We start from the raw sequence: 22805 nt of genomic DNA, 5'->3' as shown, positions 1-22805 counted from the left end.
TAAATCCCTTATCACATAGATACATGACTTGAAAATGTTTTCTCTCAGAATGTGTCCTTTCATTTTCCTGAAAGTGTCCTCTGACACACAATACTTTTCAGTTTTAATGAAATACAACTTATAGGTCTTTTGGTCTTGAATCTGAGACCCTTGCTCAACCCAAGGTCATGAGAATTTACTCCTACATTGTGTTGTAAGAGATATAGTGGTAGCTCTCACATTTAGGCTTAAGATTCATATTGCATTGATTTTGTGTATGGTGGCAATTTGGGGTCCAAATTCATTTTTGACGCCAGTTCCATTTGTTGTTTTCCTATTGAGTTGTCTTAACCCCTGCTGAAAATTGGTTTGTTGTAGATGTAGAAGATTGATTATAGTTATTTCTGGAGTACCAGTTCTATTCCATGTCTCTGTATGTGTATTAGTTTGCTATGGCTACCATAGGAGACTACCACAGATTGGGTGGCTTACCCAACATAAATCTTTCTCATGGTTCTGGAGGCCATAAGTCCAAGAATAAGGTTTGGTCTCTATTAATGCTTCTCTCCTTAGTTTGCAAAATGGTGAGCTTCTCACCATGTCCTCATGTGACTTTTTCTCTGTGCAAGCACATTACCAATGCCTCTTCCTCTCTTAAGGACGCTAGTCCTATTGGATTAGAGGCCCACCCCAAAGGTCTCATTTTAACTAAATGTATTAAAAGATATTACCTCCAAATATAGTTACAACCTGAGGTGCTAGGAATTGGAACTTAAACCTGTGCCCTTTGTAGAAGACACAGTTCATGTTATAATAATATGTGCCAGTGCTTTTCTGCCTTGATTACCTTAGTGGCATAGTAAGTTTTGAAATAAGGAATGTGAATCCTCAAATTTTGTTCTTTCTCAGGATTATTTTGAATTATTCTGAAGATTATTCTGAATCCCTCCATTTCCATATGAATCTTAGAATCAGCTTGTCAATTTCTAAAAAAAAAATCAACTTTTTGTTGATAAGGTTTTGATAGGGATTGTCTTGAATCTATAGATTAACTTGGTTAGTTAGTATTGGTATCTTAATAATATTGTCTTGTGACTCATGAACACAGGATATTTTCCATTTATTTACATCTTTTTAAACTTCTTTCATTGTTTTGCACTTTTTATGGTATAAGTTTTTCACTTATTTTAAAAACTTTATTCCTAAGTGTTTTATCATTTCAATGCTATCATTTGTGGAGCTATTTTCTTAATTTCATTTTCAGACTAATCATTGCAAGTGCAGAGAAAAAAAATTTTTGTACATGTATCTTGTATTCTACAATCTTGTTGAACTTATCATTCTAATATTGTTTAGGGGATTCCTTAGGATTTTCCATATGCAAGATAATGTCATCTATGACCAGATAGTTTTACTTCTTCCTTCCTAATCTGGATGCCTTTAATTTCATTTTCTTGCCTAATTTCCCTGGTTGGAACCTCCAGTACAATGCTGAATAAAAGAGGTGAGGTAGGCATCCTTTTCTTGCTTCTTAGCATAAGAGCATTCAGAGTTTCCCCCTTAAGTATGATGTTACCTATAGATTTTTATAGATGGCCTTTATTACATTGTGTAAGTTTCCATCTAGTTTTCTGTGTTTTTAGTATGAAAGCCTGTTTGGATTTTGTCAAATGCTTTTATTGCATCCATTGAAACCATCATGAGGTTTTTCTCCTTTATTCCTCTTAATATAGCATATCATATTAATTGATATTTTTGATACTAAGCCAACTTTATATGTCAGGAGTAAATATCATGTGGTCATGGTGTATAATTTTTCAATGTATTACAAGAATTTGCTAGCATTTTAATAGGGATTTTTTTGTCTCTATATTTTTGAGGATCTGTGTTTTTCTTTGCTTGTGATATCTTTGACTCCAGTACTAAGATAATGCTGGACTCATAGAAGAAGTTAGGAATTGGTCCCTCCTTCAATATCTGGAAAATGTGGAACAGGGTTAAACTTAATTCTTTAAATGTTTGGTGAAGCCATCTGGACCGGAATTCTTCTTTGTGGGAAGTTGTGAAGTTACTAATTCAATCTGTTTTAAAGTTACTAGTTCAATCTGTTTCATTGTTGTAGGTCTATTCACATTGTGTTTTAAAATAAATTGCATTCATCTGCGTCTTTCTAGTAACTTTCCCATACTTCTAATTTATCTTGTTTTTGACTTAATTGTTCACTTCTCATAACATTCCCTTATAATATTTCTCTAGAAGTAATGTCCCTCTTTCTGGCTTTATTATTTGTTTTTTCTCTCTTTCTTGATCAGTGGAACCAAAAGTTTGCCAGTGTCATTGCTTCTCCTTCAAGTTCTTGGACCATCTTTTATATTTTAATTTTTCTTATTTGCCTGTGCAAGGTTTTGTACTCCTTCTTTGCTTTACAGGACATGTTTTTGAGAGTCACTGGAAAAGTATTAAATTGCAAGTGCTGAGAAGCTCAGCAGTTTCTGGCAAAGAAAATTTTTTTATGGGCTACAGTGAATCAAAGGGCACATTATTTACATGTCTTCAAAGTATCATGAAATGATCTCTTAGAGTCCGGGACTCATAAGTGGAAAACTGCTACCTCTCCTAACCTCAAAGCCCAGCAGCTTTTGATTTTCTAGTTAGTTTACTCCTCAGCAATTGGTCAACACTCTGGGACTTAAAGGAAAAGCCTCAGAAAAGAGATAGATGTGGACTCTCAGGAGAGACACAGACTTCTACCAGCTCAGACTTCAAAAGGTACCAGGCAATCCTAGCTCTTCCTAAGCCTTGGGACAGGGCTTGCCTTCTCATTAAGCACCCAAGCTCTCACTTTTTACATCTCAGGGTAAAGCCCTGTGCTAGTCTCCTCCTCTGCAGATCTTGGAGAGCCCACAATCTCTGATTACACTCCAGCCCTGAAAGCATGCTTGCTCTCCTTGTTTGTCCAAAGGAGGGAGCCAGGAAGGGGACAGGATCCAAGACAGGGACCTGTGTAAATTCATCATATCCCAGGATATCCCAGGATTCCTGAAATCACATATAGTTCTTTGTTTATGATTATTATATACCTCAGGACTACCAGCTGTGCATACATTGGATCTTTTTGTCTGCCTTAAATGTTTTTATTATTTTTAGATTCACATATTTGTTCATATTTATGAGGTACAATGTGGTATTTTGATTCATCCCTTGAATGTTTTTCTCTTAATTATTTTCATTTACTTTTCCTTTCCATTTCAGTGTGTTCAGTTTTCTCAATACCTATTTGCATTGTCCCCTTCTGGATATTAGCTTTGTCGATTCTCTTTGATGACCTTGCCTTGTGGGTACAGTTCTATTTTAGGCTAAAGTGTAGCCTAAAATAATGAGGTTATTATACTGTCATCTTGCATAACCAGTAGAAAAATTCTTTGGGTTGAATTTGAACAACACAGATACCCTGGAGTAGCAGATGCCTTAAAATACAGTCATAAAATGTGTAACAATGTTTCATTCAATGATGGACTACATACATGACAATGGCCCCTAAGATCATATTGCCTAATGACATCAGAGCCATCTTAATTTGTGTAAATACACTCTGTGATGTTTGCCCAATGGTGAAATTACCTAACAATGCATTTCTTAGAACATATACCCATCATTAATCCATCTATGAATATATATTCCATGTGGTCTGAAACTACTTCCCCCAGAGGGATATCACCACCTTACCTCATATCTACATTCTGTATTGAAAACCACAGTCCCTCATGGTTTTTCTCTTTCTCTGTACTGCCTGCAGCTGAAATTAAAGGCATATTCCTCAACCACAGAATACTGTGGAAAAAACAACAATATCAAATTGTATTCAATTCACCTTTTGTGACATTCAAAAATCCTTATTGGTGGTATTAAACTTTTCAAGTTCCATTCCTGTGAAACAATGTGTCATTTCCTGGTATTCAGTTTCTTGTGCATAGTGGGTTTAGCTATTGACTTAGCCAGAATTTGTTCAGTTGGAAGTAACAGGAACCAACTCAAAGGAGATTATGTAAAAGTTGATGCTCCAGTAACTCAGAATCTCCAAGAGTCTAACCTTGAACTCAGGATCTAGGGATTCAGGTGGCAGCATTAGAACTGTTTTAGTCATCTTTTTTTTTTTTTTTTTTGCTGCTATACTAAAAGACCTGACAAGAACAATTTTAGAGGAAGAAAAGTCTGGGGGCTCACGGTTTCAGAGTGTTGCTGAAAGCTTGGTCCTTGTTCCCAATGTCAATCCAAGAATGAGAACATGGTTTTGAAAAAAAAGGAAAAAGAAGTTTTATTGCTTTACCAGCAAAGGAGAAACACTGGACCCTGTCCCAAAGGCTGTGATTCTGCTCATCTGTAGGAAGGAACGGGGCTTTTGAAGAGGTGACTCAAAGGCTACACTCCATGTGTTCTCTGTTGGAGATGTAATTCACTTGTTAATTTGGGAGAGTCCTTTTTGAGATCCTCTGGTGCAATCCCCAAAATCTGGATTATTTGATTCCTATGCGGCCTGAGTGCTCAAGGACAAATAACTCTGCCTAGGATGGAGATTAGGGAGGAGCAGGGAAACAGGAAGAGAAAGAAACAAGTCCATTTGAAAAATAAGTTGCAGTGGCAGAGCAGCAAGGGTTTTATTCAAAGCATAAAGTGAACCACTGTTACAAGAGGTCTCAGTCCAAAAGGGCCAACTTGATTGCCCTGTGCCCAAGGTGTGACAGTGTTACAGAGTGCACAAGAATTACAGATCATCATGCTTATACAGCCAAATTGAAAGGGAAAAAGGTCCTTTAATGAGCAAGCCACGCAAGTGACTAGGAGCAGGCTAGTCCCTCAAAGAACTCCCAGCACCTGAATTTTGGAAGTACAGAGTTTATAAAGGCAAAAACCACAGGAAAAACTGAGCCAGATGTAAGTCAGAAAGACCTTGTTGAGATAGATATTTTGATTACATGAGAGAATTGTTTTGATTATACATTTCAGAGTCATTTCTATTATAAATCAGGACCATAGTCAGGGCTGAGGGGAAGGTCCTATGGTATTGTCAACTTAGATACAGCTGTCAGGAGGCTGAAAGAAAACATTTTAAACAAGCATAAAATGGAGTCAGGTCAGAACAAATGGCGTTTACTTTGGTTCTTTTACATTTCAGCAGAACCTCATGTCTGTGTGGTGGAGGAAAGCAGCTGGGGACATAGTACCAGGAAGCAGAGAAGAGAGAGCTCTGTTCAACAAGGACAAAATACAAACCCCAAAGGCATGTCCACAGTGACCCAACCTCCTCCAGCCACACCCTACATACCCACAGTTACCACCTAATTAATCTATATCAGTGTATTAATGCACTGATTATGTAAAAGTGCTCGTAACCCAATCATTTCACCTTTAGACTTTCTTGCATTGTCTCACACATGAGCTTTTCAGAAACACCTCATATCTAAACCAGAACAAACTATTTCTCCATCTCTTAGAGCTCTTGTGAAGCAGCTTCACCATGAGATGGATTATCCCAAAGCAACAGTACAAATGGCTAGGCTTTTGTTACCCTGCAACTTGTTAGCTCAGTAGAAAGAGAATCTATATGAGCCCCCAGGAGGGATGCAGATTGGCCTTCCCAGTCAGTTACCAAAGTCTTCTACAGTTGTAAAGAGGCAGTTCCTAAAGGGAACAGATGCAAAACAGGGAGTGGCAGGGACCAAGAAAACAAAAGCAAATCTTATTGGCTACTATAGAGACCTTGTATAGGCTTTAATGATTTTCATAAAGACCTGGGTAACTGGATGATTTGCATTTCTTAAAAAGTGTCTAAAGGTCTGGGCCAAATGGCTGCAGCGCTTGGAAAGCACTCCCTCTTCTAGCAATCCAGGAGAGCCATGCTACTGTTTGATTACAAAGTGTTTGTTTAGGAGGGACAAAATGTTATTATGAAGACTACCATGTGATCTAAGCGGGAATATCTTTGTTAAGAATAGGTGGACCCTTTTGTTGCAGTGAGTGATCAGAGTGTGTGGACCCAAGGAATTTTATTTCACCGTTAAAAATCTGGATTGTTTTCCCTGCTATCTACCCAAATAGTGTTTGCCACTGAAGTCTTTGCACACATGCTGTGCATTGTCCCGTTTTCATCCACTGGAAAAGGTGGGGAAGCTGCTCACAAAAGCTGGCTGCATGCTTTGATCACTGCCTTTCTTCTCCCAAAAGTCCTCACCTGCTTTCAGCACTGTGTTGCTATCAGAAAATTTAAAATGTTGCTGTGGATCTACAAGAAATACTAATGAATGAAGAGGAGAATCTAGTAGATAATAAAGATGATTAGAGCTTCTAGGCAGGCATTTGCTACCAAGGAGATGAAATAAAGCATTTAATTACTTAGAGACATTTAAAGAGCAATTGGTCTTAGGCATTTCCTTGCTCAATGCATTCGAAATCTTAGCTAGCTTAGATTTTACCTCAAAGAATTTTGATTTTTTTTCTTTTAGGTCTGTCAATAACAGCAAGGAGGTCATTAGCATAAAGTATTTGAAAATTTCTTTTCTTTTTAAATCATTTGTCTTTGTTACTTCACTCCTTATACATAAAGTCACAAATGCTATATTCCAAATCACGTAGAATTTATCGAAAATTTGAATTGCATAACTTCTGTGGCATTATGTCACCATGAAGTTAAACTTCAGTGAGGATATAATATTTTCCCCAAGCAAAGAAATAAAAATTGAATCTTATTTTAAAAAGTAAATGACTCTAATATTTCCTTGACATATAGCTCCAGAACTTTCCCTAATTTTGATATGTGCATGTGTTTCACTGCAGTGAACATCTTTTTACTAAGGGGTAGCAGAATATGCCTCCCAAAATATGCCACTTTGGCATAAAGATTACTTTGAGCTAAAGGCACTTGAAAAACAGCAGATGCACGAAGGGCATTCTAGTCTCCTCTTTTCTTCCTGGGAATAGGAGATTAAAAACTCCCATGTGCAAAATGCCTTTCCGGTACCAGCAGAAAAGAAACATTATTCCATGGGGAGCCTTAGCCAAGAGAATTCTGTACAAACAAACCTTGTTAAAATAATTATCTTCCCTTAGACTCCCCATATAATTTACTCATTTTCCACAACTACTTCTCTTTGTTCAAATATAAAAGGATTTAGGTTTTTCTACTTCTCTATATCATCATTTCCTTATAAGAGCTCCAATGACATGTAGTACTTAAATATGTACATTTTTGCCGGGTACGGTGGCACACGCCTGTAATCCCAGTGGCTCAGGAGGCTGAGACTGGAGTTCAAAGCCAGCTTCAGCATGCAGTGAGACCCTGTATCTAAATAAAATACAAAAACAGGGCTGGGGATGTGGCTCAGTGGCTGTGTGCTCCCTGGTACCAACAAAACAAAACAAAGTACTCTTTTTCTCCTGTTAATCTGTCTCATACCAATTTAATTCTCAGGTCTAGCTGGCACTCTTAAGAGGGTAAAGTTTTGCTTCCCCTATACCGCATACAACTTTGTGTAGCACTCGTAATATTTTCCTTAACATAAAGTCCCTAGAAAGAAAAAAAAAATATATTATCAACTATTCTGCCAGGTGTTAAGTACTTGACAAACCTATCTCAATCCTCTGAAGCCAGGATTAGTGGTCTCATTTTATTGATCTGGAAACCAAAACTTGGGGTATTGGTAACTTTCCCAGTGTCAGAACAGGTCTCTAATCTAGAGCCATTTGATTCCAAAGCTTTTACTTCTTCAAGAACACCGTTGTCTATGTTCTCTTTGCCTGTTTCTCCACTTGTGAGAAGAGAAATTCAATAAACACACATGCCTCCATGAGTTGTTTGGGGGAGTAAATGAAGCAGTACCTGAAGACCACTTGAAAGAAGATCTGAACCATAGTTACCTTTGTAAAACCATTAGCCATTGTAATTTATACATACTATTAACTATTAATGTTATTACCACCCCAATTTCTACCCAAACATGCATGACTTTCAGTGTTAAATCTGAAGTAGAATGTGGGTTTGGGTGACTTCCCCATGCATTATCTAAATTTCAATCTAATGCTATCCACCTTTGTAGAATCATTAGCTGTTATTATTTGTATTTATTGCCACAATTTCTACCCAAAATATTCAGGTCTCCCAGAGTGAGGTGGAATGTGGTTTTAGATGTCTTCCCATGTATTATATAAACCTCATTTTATCATTTATGCCTGTGTTTTTCTCACCCTCACTCTTCTGGACAGTAGACAGGTGTTTTCAGACTGAAAACTGTTATCTTTTCTCACCTATTTTGAGTAATGACAGTCTATCTGAGCAAGGGTGCCACTGACAGGCCCTTTTGACTTACAGTCAAAGGGTAGCCTAACCAATTGAACTACTTAATAGTTTAAGTGAATACCTTAACAAGAAAGCATTGAAATACCAGACTAATTATTGACAACAGCTCTTATCTTATTTTTAATTTCTCCCCTGTCCCTTGGTTGCTGAAATTATTTGACTCAAGTTACAAATGGACTGGTCTGGAAGTAGCTTTTGCAGAATTAGATTGCAGGAGGCTTAGTTGAACTTAAGTACAAATTGTAATTTTAAAGGAAACTGAAGCAGACAAATTCTTACTGTAAAATAAAATGAATGCTACTATGATATATTTTTATTAGTAGGCCTCTGACTTAGTTTGTTTCATGTTGTTATAAAAGAATACCACACAGTGAGAAATTTAGAAACAATGAAATCTTATTTGGCTCATGGTTTCAGAGGCTGGGAGGTCCAAGGTTCTAGGGCAACATCTAGTGAGGACCTCTTGCTGTGTCATAACATGGTGGAATGTATCACATGACTGAAAGAGTACACTTGCAAGACAACTGAACTTGCTTTAATAACAGACTTGCTCTGGAAATAACTAACCCATTCCAGAGATGACACTAATGCATTCATGAGGACAGAGTCTTCATGATCTAATCACATATCAGGCCCAATTATCCAACACTGTTACACTGGGGGTTAAGTTTCCAACACTTGAACTTTGGAGACACATTCAAATGACAGCAGCCCCTGTCATTAAGATTGACATTTGAGAACATAATGTTGTATCTTGTGTGGAAGAGAAAGTTATTACTCATAGTTTACTAGATTTTAGCATGTTTGCATCACAACATGGAATATGATTTCACATTTACTACTGCAGTTCCAGTACCATTATCAGACTGCATTTTCATATTGAATTACAAAAATTTTATGCTACTTACATTTAATGAAATTTTAATAAGGTTGTTGTGTTTTGATGTTATTATTCAAATAATGTGTTTTGAATTGCCTTCCTTTGAATATATTTGCATTAAAGAGGAAATCAATTTGATTTAGTTCTTTGAACAGTTTACCCAGGTTCTGGGTAGCTTTAAAAAGACAAAGAGGGAAATTCAGTTCCTTCTTTGCAAGTCAGTAAATAGAGAAGCACATTTACTAAGATCAGTAGAAGTAATGGCAGCAGATTGCTGATGGTTCGAGTTAATGAAATGACTCTTCCACTATTAGAGTTGCACAATTAAAAATATACAAAGTGCACACACCATGGATTGTAAGGGATTATACCTCTGTTCTTCTCTTTTCTTTTTGAGCCCTAAGGCTAATATATATAAGAATTAACAAATTTAGGGGGTTCAGCTGTAGAGTGCTCGCCTAGAGCGTGTGAGGCCCTGGGTTCGATCCTCAGCACCACATATAAAGAAAGAAAGAAAGGTATTGTGTCAATTATAACTAAAAAATTAAAAAAGAAATCTAGGAACTTCACATTATTGAAATTCTTGACCATGAATGCCCCAAATTAAATGGTAATCTCTTGAGAGAGCACATTTCTCTTCTTGTAACATTCCACTCAGCCATTTCTGTTAAAATTGTGGTTGTGGGTCTGCACTTTTTTTTTTTTTAATACTCATTTAACCAAGTTAATTATTGGCAAAAGTGGATCCTGCTTTTGTGGATGGGTTTCTCCTGGCAGTCTAGCTAATGAAGTGTAACAGCGAAAATATAAATAAAGAAACCGGGAAGAAATATTGCTTTTGAGGAAAGCCTGACTTACAGACCTGAAAGGAAGGTAGACAGTAATTCTATTATCAGGAAGGTGTGAATTTGAGCGAGGAAAGGTAGAAAAACTACGAGTCCTTTGGGTCTTTTATGTGCGCATTTAATGTAGGAATAAATACTTTACTTCCAGGCTCACTTTCCTCTTCACCTTATTTTTCCCCAAAATTTATTCTTTGAGTTTCCTCCGTTTACAAACATACCCGAGTTTAGAACTCAGTATGGCCTATAAAACATACCAAAGTATGTGTGGCCTAAAAGTTGGTCGCACCCTTGCCTGCAAGTTTGGGTTCTTGCTTTCTATTTGTATGACTTGAAAAACACAGCACACAATAATGACCGAAGTGGTGGCTTGGACCTAGGGACTGCAGAAGCCTCCCCTCTCCGCATGCGCAGTAGCCATGCAGCCACCCTCTAAGCCCCAGCAGACAGCCCCATCCCTGGCATGGCGCTCTGGCTCCGCCGATGCTGCGCGCGCCTTCTGGGGCCCCGCCCAGGCCGCGCAGGCGCGCCTGGTTCGGACCCACAATTCCTGCCTCTTCCGCCGGTTACGGCGAGCGTTCCTCTGTCCGCTGGAGTCTGAGCTGGCGTCCGGCTCCGGTTGCTTGGTGACATGTTGCAAAAGCCAAGGAGTCGGGGTCGCTTTAGTTCCCCGGCGGAGAAAGACAGGGATTCGGGCCGCGGCGGAGACGTCCGGGCCCAGAGAGGCGGCGTCCCGGAGGAGACCCCGAGCACTTCCCGCGGCCCGGCGGGCTCTCAAGAGACCCAAGGCACTTCCTCGCAGGGCGCTCGCCGGTCCCAGGCCGCCCCCACTGTGGGGCCTCGGACCCAGAAGCAGCTGGAGCTGAAGGTGGCGGAGCTGGTGCAGTTCTTGCTGATTAAGGACCAGAAGAAGATTCCTATCAAGCGGACCGACATACTGAAGCATGTCATCGGGGACTACAAGGACATCTTCCCGGACCTCCTCAAACTGGCTGCGGAGCGCCTCCAGTACGTCTTCGGGTACAAGCTAGTGGAACTTGAGCCCAAGAGTAACACCTACATCCTGATCAACACCCTGGAACCAGTGGAGGAGGATGCCGAGGTGAGAGGCGATCAGGGCACTCCCACTACGGGCCTACTGATGATTGTTTTAGGGCTCATCTTTATGAAGGGCAACACAATCAAGGAGACCGAGGTCTGGGACTTTCTGCGTCGGTTGGGGGTGTACCCCACTAAGAAGCATTTAATCTTTGGGGATCCAAAGAAACTCATTACCGAGGACTTTGTGCGACAACGTTACTTGGAGTACCGGCGCATACCCCACACGGATCCCGTGGACTACGAATTCCAGTGGGGCCCGCGAACCAACCTGGAAACCAGCAAGATGAAAGTTCTTAAGTTTGTGGCCAAAGTTCATAATCAAGACCCCAAGGACTGGCCAGCGCAGTACTGTGAGGCTTTGGCAGATGAGGAGAATAGAGCTAGACCTGAGCCTAGTGGTCCAACGCCATCCTCTTGAAATCAGGGATGGATTCAGAGAGACTCCCAGGACAAGGGTCTGTGACCCAAAGGCACAATACTGAAAGAATAAGGGAAGGGGGTTTGGAAGGAGGATGTTTCTGCAACGCTTGAATGTATGTAGCTTTAGGATGTGTTGCAAAGGTTTGTTCCTTTAGTGTTAGTACAGTTCCCAATTTTCATTTAAAACACAGAATCATTTTTGTTTTAATGTCATTTTTTTGGTGTGAAAAGTTTGCTAACTTTGTAAAACTTTTGGGAAACTGTACTGTGTTCTAAAACAGATATTTAAGAAGAACACAAGTAAATTGTTTTGATCCCCCCCCCCCCAAGGAGTTATTGTCTGGTTTCTGAACTACCCTAGTTTGTAAGGAAAAATAAAAGCCTTTATAAAATTACAAAGATGTAATTGCCTATATCCTTATTACTTTAACCCAAGTGTTTTATATTTATGTTTTTCATATATATATATATATATATATATATATATATATATATATATATATGCATTATGCATGGTTCCAAGCAATGTACATAATGTATTTTCTGTGAATAACAATTTTTTTATATTCTTAATTATTACTTAACTCTGTTGCTGACCTTGATTTCATTGTTTTCTCTTTTTTTTTTGCTACCATCATTGTTTTAATAAATATTGTGATTTTGAGCAGTTAACCATTATGTATTTTTAAAAGCCCATGTCTTGAGGAGATTTTTATGACTCAAAACCAGCATCTTTAAAAGATTTTGCTACATATTATTGAAGTAAATAGTGTTCTGTAGAAGTTGTTGTGTTTGTGTGTGTGTGTGTGTTGGATTGTGATGTAAAATAATTTCTCATTGAGTCTCCCAAAAGTTCATAAAACAGTGGCTTGGTGATTAACCATGCCTGCTTTGGGAATTGGACTGCCTGGGTCCACCACTGTGAATTTAGGTAGGTTCTTTAGCTTGTAGACAGACCTATTTTAACCTATAAAGTGGGCTTCTGATTTACATGTTCTGTATGCCAATGTGATTAGTAGGTAAGGAAGTTTACATGAAATTTCAGGCAAAGTTTCTAGTGTGGAGGATTATAGTTGTTACTTCTTAATTAAAAAAAACATTTTTATTTTTCTGGGTCTGGAGCTGCTATTACTGGCTTAAAATTATGGTTGTATTCTTCTACTTGGATTCCAATGAATGGTTTTATGGGAAAAATGTAACCTGAAATATGGTGAATTCAGCCCATGTAGAACTTTCAGAAAGAGCAAGAAATTTAGATGAAAATCTCTGCTGGGCTTTGAGAAATCGTTGCATTATAGTACAATGAATTGATGGATCTTGAGGTCTCCTGACAAACTGAATGATGGCTCCTACTAACTTGTTAGCATGGTGGTTCGGGGGGCAGAATTTAAGCTCTCAATCTCAATTTCTTTATCTATAAAATGGGAAAAATAATTATACTGTAGTTATATCAGTTAAATGAGCCAAAAGAGAGTTAATAGTCTCATTGTATTTCTCCATAACAGCTAGCCAAATGGTGTTTATATACAAAGATTCAATACATATTTTATTCAGTGAGCGAATAAGTATAATTGTTTTGAGGGAAGTTTCTGCAGATTAACCATTAAATGAAGTAAATGCTTTCACTTAGGAAAACAAACAAAAATAGGTAAACTTTTTTTACCTAAACATTGTTACCTATGTCTGTGCTGACAAATGTCATCTACAAGAATCTATGGTGGATATGAAATTGTTTGAAGAAATATGAGAGATTACTGGGGTTTATTTCATTCTGTAGAAATTAGATTTACATTTATTTCATTCATAAACTACAGTTGGTCCTTGAAGTCATTTCTTCCTGGTATGCATTTTATTTCAGTATGTAAATGACCTGCCTACTGTTCTCCTTACCTCACCAGCTATGACCTCCTTGTGTGCTCTGGTACTAAGTTTTTGTGTGGCAAAAATTACCTTCACCAGCACCCACTAACAGTTTTATCTGAGACAGTGAATGCTGGGTAATGATAACTATATCACAGTTTCCTCATCTAGATGTTAATAGTTTTATACTTAACCTGTTATTTTGTTTCAGATTACAAAATACAAACATTAGAGACAGGATCAGGCACTTATTTCTTTTTTATCTCACCCTTTCCACAGATAACAAGTCTGGATATCATGCCATTGTATGGTTTTATAATTTTACTATATATGTAAAAAAAAATAGTTTTGTGGGCTTTTACAGTTTATATAAGAAACATTGTTACCTTTCACAACTTGCTCTTTCCATGCACCATTATGTTTTATCAGTTTAGACATGTAGCTACATGTTAACATGATTCATTTTAGCTGTTCTTTTATGGGGGAAAATAATAGTTTATCTTTTCCTTAATGTTAATAAGACTGTTAGATTCTTTCCTGTTTTTTAATATTTGCAGACACTGTGCAGTGCTTCCTTAGGCCAGAAATAAGTAAAGCAATCAAGGTCATTGCCAGATGTCTTTTAAGCTCCAGCATTTTATGTAGCATTTTCCTTCTTTTGTTGCCAATAACCACCATCCTGAAACCTTTATGATACTTGGCCAGTTCAGCCATCCTGGTGGGTATGTAATGATACTTGATTGTGGCATTAATTTGAACCTCTTGCTTAATTAGTGATGTGAGACATCTTTTGCTCTCATTGACCGTCAGGTTTCATTATCTGTTCACTATTTTTCTATTTTTAATTATTTATTCTTCACACGTTCTGCATATTAATTCATGTATCCTATTGCAAATGCCATCTACATTTCTGTTTTTTTTTTCTTTTGTCATACAGATGGTTTGACTTCAAATTATTTTAAGGGCAGTATTTTTAATAGAGTGCTTTGAAAACTTCTCCCTAATCCTAGTAATTATAAAGATTTTTCAAAATATTTTTCTAATCCTAATTATTTTTTTCCAAGTGTGCAAAGTTTTGATTTCCACCTGTTTTTAATCTGTTCTTATGTGAGGTATAGACGTAAATATTCTTCCTGTATGGATAGACTAGCACCAGGTTTTCAGCATTTACCCTTTCCATACTCACTTGTAACACTGTCTCATTTATATAGAAATGCTCCAAATATAAATAAATTTATGGTCATGGCTGAATAAGTTTGGTATCTTCTTGTTCATACCTTGTTATTATAATTTTATAGCATTTATAATATAATGTTAATTTCTAATTTTAATACTGATTTTTTTTAACGTTGCTTTTATGTTGGTTGGAATCACTGTATATTGTCAAAGCGGTGACAGCAGACCTCACATGCATTGCTTTTTCTTATTTCTGATTTTGAAAGGACTAATTTTTAAATTTTTTTCCAATGTGATACTTGGTATTAGGTTTTTTCCTATAATTACCTTTAACTGGGTTACTTAATTTCCTTTCTATTTCTAGCTTAGAGATATCTATAAAAATTATGAATGACTTAAAACTTGTCATATACTCATTCATTAATATGATTAATATTTTTTTTATTTACTCAAATAGATTTTTCTAATTTCTAACTATTGTATTCCTGTCACAAATACTTATTGTTTATGATGAATTGTTTTAAATACATTTTTTTTTTCTGGCTAAAATTTGATAGTTTTTGTATCTTTTGACATAAAGGGGATTTGACTGAAATGCTTCTACATTTTTATTATTGGGTTTTGAGTTTAAGCCAAGTTCTTTAGAAATAATCTCAAACTTAACGAAAAATTGCAGACACAAATTTGAGTTCATCTAATTGTTTGTTTCTGTCTTCAAACAGTTACTTTAGTGTTTGGCGTTCATAATCTTGGCAATTGAAGTATATGGGCCTGTTTTGTTGTTTTGTAGAAATCCCTCAGCTGGAATTTGCTGTGTCTTTATGATCAAATATGAATTATATATTTTGGCAAAAATATCACAGAAGCAATGGTATGTTACCCTTTCTATTGGAAGATACAAAATTTCAAGTTGTCCTTGTTATTTTGTAATTGTTCACTTTGGTTAAGGGGATTTTTCTGCCATGCTTCTCTACTGTGAAATTTTAATCTCCCCTTTTATAATAAAAAAGTAACCTGCATGGAGATACTTTGAAATTCTGTAATTATTGGAGTCTTCATCAAAATTTTAATTTGTTTACCTATTTTGTCCATATGGACCCATATGTTATTTTCTTTTGTTTTCATTATACACACACACACACACACACACACACACACACACACACACACTCAAATGGCCCTGATTTGGCTAGGGAGAACTCCTTAAGCTGACTTTTATATCTTAAACATACCCCTTTAGACTTGGAGGACTTTCTTACATTCTCGCAGAAAAAATCCATGCAGCCGATGTTAAACATTCCCTGTCCCAGATTAGGAGTTATCCATTTACTTCTCTTAGAAATTTTATTCCTTTTGATGGAGAATGGAATTTAGAAACAAGGTTGCTAGGTTTGTTCATACCTATTGGAAGTATTTTGCCCAGCCCTCTAGGTCACAGAGTAAGGGGAGACCCTTCCATCTATCATCTGTGAAAACAGAAAACTGATGTTCTATCCAACACTACAGTGTTCATTCTAGATCTCTCCTTTTCCATGTTTGTAGATGTCTTCAAAAGTAAGAAACTCAGTTCCTATTTTCTTTAGCATATTTACCTGTTTTATCAACTCCCTATAAATAACTAATCTGCTATCCTAGCTGTCACATCCTCCCACATATGGATGTCCTCTTCTGGGACTATTATGTTCCCCAGGACTTCCTGTTTGCAGGACCTTTCTTATAAGGCTGGGACTCCCCTCAGGACATGCATTTTCTCCACTGTAAATAGAAACGCTTTGGTATCATAACTGCATTGGGAAATTCCTTTAGCCATATTTTGTGAGGATTAAATATTTTAGAAGTTTTGGAAGAAAGCTACCTGTTTGAACAGGCTGTGGTCCTGGTGCTTTTTTATATGTAGATTTTTTTAAATACTGGTTAGATATCATTAATAATATCTTTAACTTTTCTACTCTTCTAATTAGTTTTAGTCACTTGTATTTTTAGAAAGTGTTTGCATTATTTTCTGATTTATTAGCCTAAAGTATTTCTTAGTATTTTCCTTTGATGTAGAAATAATTCTATCACATATTTACTCATAAACATTCTCAGTATTATTTTTTGCATTATCAGAATTATTTTGCCTTCTATTTTTTAATAGATCCAATCTTGTACAAGTTTGATTTATTTTATGAGTAATCAAGAAAACTTTTTTGTTATTGATTTGTATTGATTTCCTTTTTATTTTTATTTTCTTTTTACTTTTTTCTGCTTGACAGAAAATTGGTTCTTTTTCTTGACTAGAGATATAATGCATTGATTTTCAATTTCTAATTCATTTTAGGCAATTTATTTCCTTCTATTTGCAATTTTACTCATATTACACAAGATCTAATATGGAGTTTTGTTGTTATATTAATTCTAAATATTTTCTGTTATCTGGTTTGATTTATATTAGATACATAATTGGACAGGTGATTTACTTTTTTTTCAACTACTTGAATATTGAAGAACTCTTTGTTGTTTTGGCATTTGAATTTATTAAATTGCTTTGAGTGAGATAAAATGGTCCAAGTAAATCAATTTTTAAAAAATTTGATATGATCTTTGATCTAATATTTTAGTCAATTTTTATATGTTCCAAGTGTTCTTTTAAAAAGTGGATATGTGGGGTTGGGGATGTGGCTCAAGCGGTAGCGTGCTCGCCTGGCATGCGTGCGGCCCGGGTTCGATCCTCAGCACCACATACCAACAAAGTTGTTGTGTCTGCCGATAACTAAAAAAATAAATAAATATTAAAAAAAAAAAATAAAAAGTGGATATGTATTTTCAGTATTTCCATTTATGTCCAGTACCTAAGTCTTGTTGTGTTGTTTAAATATTAGGTGTTCTTTACATTTTTCCTGCCTAATAAATCAATTTTTGAAGAATAGTAAAAATCTCTCATGATTTTGTAAAATTCTTATGTTAGTTTTTCCTTTATATATTTTCAAGTTTTATTTATAGAGAAAAAACAGATCTAACACTGTCAGATGTTTCTGGAGACTTGCTTCTTTTAGACTGTATTTTTACCTAGTAATGCTTTTTGTCTTAAATTAGTATATCAACATATCTTCTCCAGCCTTCTTCTATTGTTTTTTGGGGGCTGGAGCTCAGTGCACTTGCTTACCATTGTAGTTCGATTCTCAGCACCACATATAAATAAAAAAAAATAAAGATCAACAACTAAAAAATTTTAAAAAAATTAAAAAGATGTATCCTAATATGTCTTTACAGCTCATTTAAATTTTTAATAAGTAATATATTAGATTTTAATCAGTAACATATTATTGCAACAGAGAAAAAAAATCCAGCATGAACTGAACTTAACTCTGGTTCATAGAGTTGATTGGCATTTTGAAGGAAGAATCAGGGAGTGGGGAAGAGAGTGAACAGGTGAAGGTGGGCTGCAGAGTAGTCAAGAAGTGAGGAATTAGAAAAAGCAGGGGGCCTGGTGCGTCTGAAACCCATGTGTGGTTGTTAACTGGTGCTTATAGTTAGGCTGCTGCCCTTGTAGAGAGGCTGGAAGATGGTGGATCTTTAGGTGTTGGCTGGAACAAACTATAACGTGGCAAGCTTGAGTTTATTCAGAAAGGCACTTTAAGAGGGGGGGGTCCCATCCTACAGATGTGGCCTTGATCCTCTAGAAACATTTTTTTATATAGTCAATTGATTAAAAAAAAAATCTTTTTACATACAACACCAGGATGTACCCTGACATAATCACAGAAGCATAGAGCACAACCTGCTCTAATTTAGGGCCGGGCACTCCCCCTCTCTCCCCACACCACCTGCTCCCCTCCCACATTTTTATAGGCCAAGGTTGAGGCCTAATTGAGAAGAGGGCTCAGGGGAGGCTGACAGAAATTGATCAAAGAGGGACTCTTTGGTACATTGTTATGCATAATTGTTTCCCATAGCTTTCTTAGGCTATGTTAATTTCTCTTCATGTTTTTCTGTTCCTCAGACCAGCTAATATTCAATTGCCCATATTTGTCGCTTTCCCAGCAACTTAAACACTCAGACCTTTTGCCCACCCAGGGACACCAATTGCAGGGTTATTTGCGATTAAAACACTCAGGGGTCACTTCATGGGAATAATTGGGCTGCGCAAAGTAACCACACAAGAGACACAAATACCTTTTTCTTTGGGGTTACTGTGACAGCTCCTCTGACCTTAAGGGTCCGAAGAAATTGAGAGAGAGAGAGCCCGCACGTGCTGACCCTTTTTATTGAGGAGAAGCTATTCAAATGAGGCAAGGGGTCAGGTTTCAAGGGGCTGAGTCTAGCTTCATGATGTCTGCTATCAGCAGGTTGACTGACATCTAAGTAGGTCACACCTAAGGCACAGTAAGAGAAGGGGACACACAAAAGGTATTTCCATGTAACATTTTATCCCAAACCGGGCAAGGGGTAATATTACAAAGGAACAGGTGAGCATAGCTCCACCCATGGGGCTGTAGGAAGGCACACCCATGCACGAAGACACAGTCACTCAAACCCTAGAAGACCTGGGCTATCTAGCAGCGTGGCCATATTCTCCCATATTCACTGATTCTTGTGACTCTTCACATCAGCAGATAAACTCTTCTCATGAGTGTATCATTTCAGTTGTACTTTTTACCTATAGAATTTCTATCAATTTTCTTTCTATGCTCTATTGATATAACCTACTTGTTTATGTATCTTTCTCCTGATTTCCTTTGTTTTTTGCCCATGATTTCTTCAGCATTTTGAGTGTGTTTCAGATGGCCAAAATTCCCCATAATGGGGTAGGGAAGGGGGGAGCATGGGAGGAATAGAAGAACTCTAGATAGGGCAGAGGAGTGGGAGGGAAAGGGAGGGACAAGGGGTTAGTAAGGATGGTGGAATGTGATAGGCATCATTATCCAAATTACATGTATGAAGATACAAATTGGTGTCAACATACTTTATATACAGAGATATGGAAAATTGTGCTCTATGTGTGTAATAAGAATTATAACGCATTCCACTGTCATGTATTTTAAAAATAAAATCAAATATTTTAAAAAATAAAATTTTTAAAAAGTTTTAATGGTCTAATATCTGAGCTTCCTTAGGGATGCTGATTATCGATTTCTTCTTTTTCCCCATGATAGATCATAGTCATATACTTCCCTGCTTGTTTCTGTTTTTTTTTAATTTATTTTTTTGTGTGGGGTTTTTGTTTGTTTGTTTTGTTTTGTTTTTGTATACTTCATAATTTTTGTGTTGGGGATTTGGGCATTTTGAATATTGTAATGTTAGAACCTGGACATCAGATTATCCTCACACTCTTTAGTGGACTCCTGGATACTGCTTTATAAGAGCTGTAACCATCCATTTGATCAATGGTTTTCCAAACTATTTTTGAAAAGACATCATTCTTTGCTGTGTATGTTCTGTTCACTAAAGTCAGTCCTATTATCTCTCTGGTCATCCAGTGACCTCACAGAGATTTCTGTGAATGCTCAGCTCTTTCATCACCCACCTCTCCCCTACATGCTATCAGTGTCCCAAGAAGATTCCTGAGTTATGAAGCTGCTGATTCAAACAGTTCTTTCCTCAAAAGTTGCTTCATCAGTAGGACCAATTACTGGAACAATGGAATATTAACGAGTCTTAAAAGGAAGGTAATTCTGACACTTGATACCACATGGGTGATACTATGCTGAGTGAAATTAGTCAGTCACAGAAGGACAGATATTTCATGAAATGATTCCCCTTACAGACCATACACTGAGTCAGACAACATCATAGAGATCTAGAGCTAGAGATAGTCACCATTCCTAGAAGACAGGTGGCTTCCAGGAACAGGGAGGAGAGAGAAACAGCCAGCTACTGTTTATTGGTACATAGTTTCAGTTTGGGAAGATGGAAAAGCCCTGGAGTAGTGGTGGTGATGGTTCCGCAACAGTACGTATGTGCTTAATGCCACTGAGCCCTAAGCTTAAAAATTCTAAGAATGGTAAACTTCACGTTGTGTATACTTTACCTCAGTTTTTAAAATTATAAAAATGGTGATTTTATGTGTGTTTACCACAATTTTTAAAAACCCAGTAAACATGAAAAACATCCCATCCTATCATCTCTTACTCCCTGGACTTCTCAGCAGTGTCTGTTGTTGAGTACTAAGTCTCAAGATAATCTCTTCTTAGATTTAGTGTAGCTTTGCTGTCTAGTATTTTCAGCAAAATTTCTTTTTTGCAGTGCTGGCGATTTAACTCGGGTGTTTGTACATGCTAGGCAAGTGCTCTCCCACTGAGCTACATTCCTAGCAGCAATTTCTTTTTGAGCTCCTTTTTGAAACTGAACAGGCTGGCTTATTTACACCTCATTAGAATTATACTGTAGTGCTCTTGTAACTTAAAATTAATTTTGACACTTTTCTGTGTAGCTAAACTTTCCCACAGGATGCAGTGATAGGTCACAGTTATTAAAACTATCTCTGAAATAATTACTAATATCATGAACTTGAACTATTTCCTAAATGAACAAAATACATTGTTTCATTTTCTATCCTACAAGTACCTTTTTAGGTAAAATGAATTTTGCTTCATTTGGGGGAGATGTACTTATGGTAGATAATGGTAATACTAATGTCTTTCTATATTTGATATGACTAAAACATTCCTTTTTAGCCATTATCAGATAAATTAAGACCTTACCACTTTCACATATTGCTAATGGGAATGAAAAATGGTTCCAATCCTGTGATGGGGAATTTGGTAGCATCTAGCAAGACATGGATTTATTTTTCTGTCCTGTAAACCTGCTTCTAAGACTATATCCCAAATCCAGCCTGGCAAATAAATAAAAAGATGTATGAACAAGGCTATTTATTGCAATACTAAATACATTGCAAATAACAAAATACTTAGGAGCCCAAATGTCTATCAATAAGGATCTGATTATTCTAGACAGTGATAAAAGAGAAGACGGGGCATTTCTATATACTTTTTTGGAAGTGTCTATATTAAGTGCAAAATAGGTGGAGAAAATGTGTGTATTATGCCATTCTTGCCTTCAATGAAAAATCAAATGATAAAAGGATAGACTATAAAATTTAAACATAAATGATTACCTTTTAATAAATATGAGGAAGGAGAGGAAGAGAGAAGACAGATTAATGACTGGATTTATTTGAAACTTCTTTTATTCTTTTATTGATTTAACTTTGGATTCCTTTTATATAATTATGAAATCAGTTTTAGGAACAATGACTAGTAAAAGATTAAATAAAACAAAGGAATTCAGGTTCCTAATGTATAGCATAACCACACAATAAGAAAGGAAACATTTGAGTTTATAACATCATAATTTGACTCTTCTTTGTGAACTGTACTCTAAAGATAAAAAGAAATATCAATATCAAACTGTTTTCAGTAGTCATCCTTTTGGTGGTTCTATTGGCACTGTTATTTTGAAACTGTTGTTGGGTATTATAGAATTGAATGCAATACATAATCATGTTGAGAACAAAGCTTTTCAACATAGTTGAAAGGTAGAAAATTGATGTAGTTAAATAAAAACCCTGTAGGTTAGAATTTGAATCAGAAACATCATTATGAACTCATGTTTGACAACTGAAAAGATTGAAAACAATGACCATCCAAATAGCAAAGGGAGTTTCTATAACAAAAATTGTAATTATCTAAATACCACTGTCATTAAAAGGAATCTGCACTTACTATAGAAATGACTCTATATGTGAGCAAGGAAATATATAAGATGATCCTGGAGCCTCAAAGAGCCTGGAAGTAAGAAAGCTATCAATCTATTAGAGGACTCTCTGGCTATTGGTATCATTGATTGCAACAGAGAGCATTTATGTCTCTGTTTCATATGACCAGAGACACAGATACCAAACAAAATATCTCATTAGTTACCTTTGAAGCCAACTATGTTTTTATAATAAACATATGTTAAAGATTATATTTAATTCCTTGTTTAATGAGGAAACCAAAAGGACAATACAAGCTGTTCAAAGGAGAATTCAAAGCCAGGTACAGTAGCACATGCATGTAATCCCAGCTACTTGGGAGGTTGAAACTGGAAGATGGCAAGTTTGTGATCAGCCTGGGCAATATGGTGAAACCCTGTTTCAAAATAAAAAAAATCAAATGAGATAGGGTTGTATCTCAGTGGTAGACCACCTCTGGATTCAGTTCTCAGTACTGAA

The 22805-nt window shown here is 36.6% G+C and overlaps 2 protein-coding genes across 2 annotated transcripts in view; both read left to right on the top strand.

Moving 5' to 3' along the window:
• Entrep2 (endosomal transmembrane epsin interactor 2) overlaps window positions 1–22805 on the top strand; it is a 420764-nt gene that overhangs the window by 296292 nt on the left and 101667 nt on the right. The gene's annotated exons all lie outside the window — the stretch shown is intronic.
• On the top strand, window positions 10596–15631 carry Nsmce3 (NSE3 homolog, SMC5-SMC6 complex component). Its single transcript, XM_046435737.2, has one exon. The coding sequence runs from the start codon at window positions 10683–10685 to the stop codon at window positions 11568–11570; it is 888 nt and encodes a 295-aa protein (XP_046291693.1). The 5' UTR covers window positions 10596–10682; the 3' UTR covers window positions 11571–15631.

This window comes from Marmota monax, unplaced genomic scaffold (assembly GCF_021218885.2).
Source record: "Marmota monax isolate L192 unplaced genomic scaffold, Marmota_monax_Labrador192_F-V1.1 WCK01_AAM20220418_F8-fsc00005, whole genome shotgun sequence".
Taxonomy (NCBI): domain Eukaryota; kingdom Metazoa; phylum Chordata; class Mammalia; order Rodentia; family Sciuridae; genus Marmota; species Marmota monax.
The sequence above is the reverse complement of the archived record's forward strand: the minus strand, read 5'-3'. Positions and strand labels throughout refer to the sequence as shown.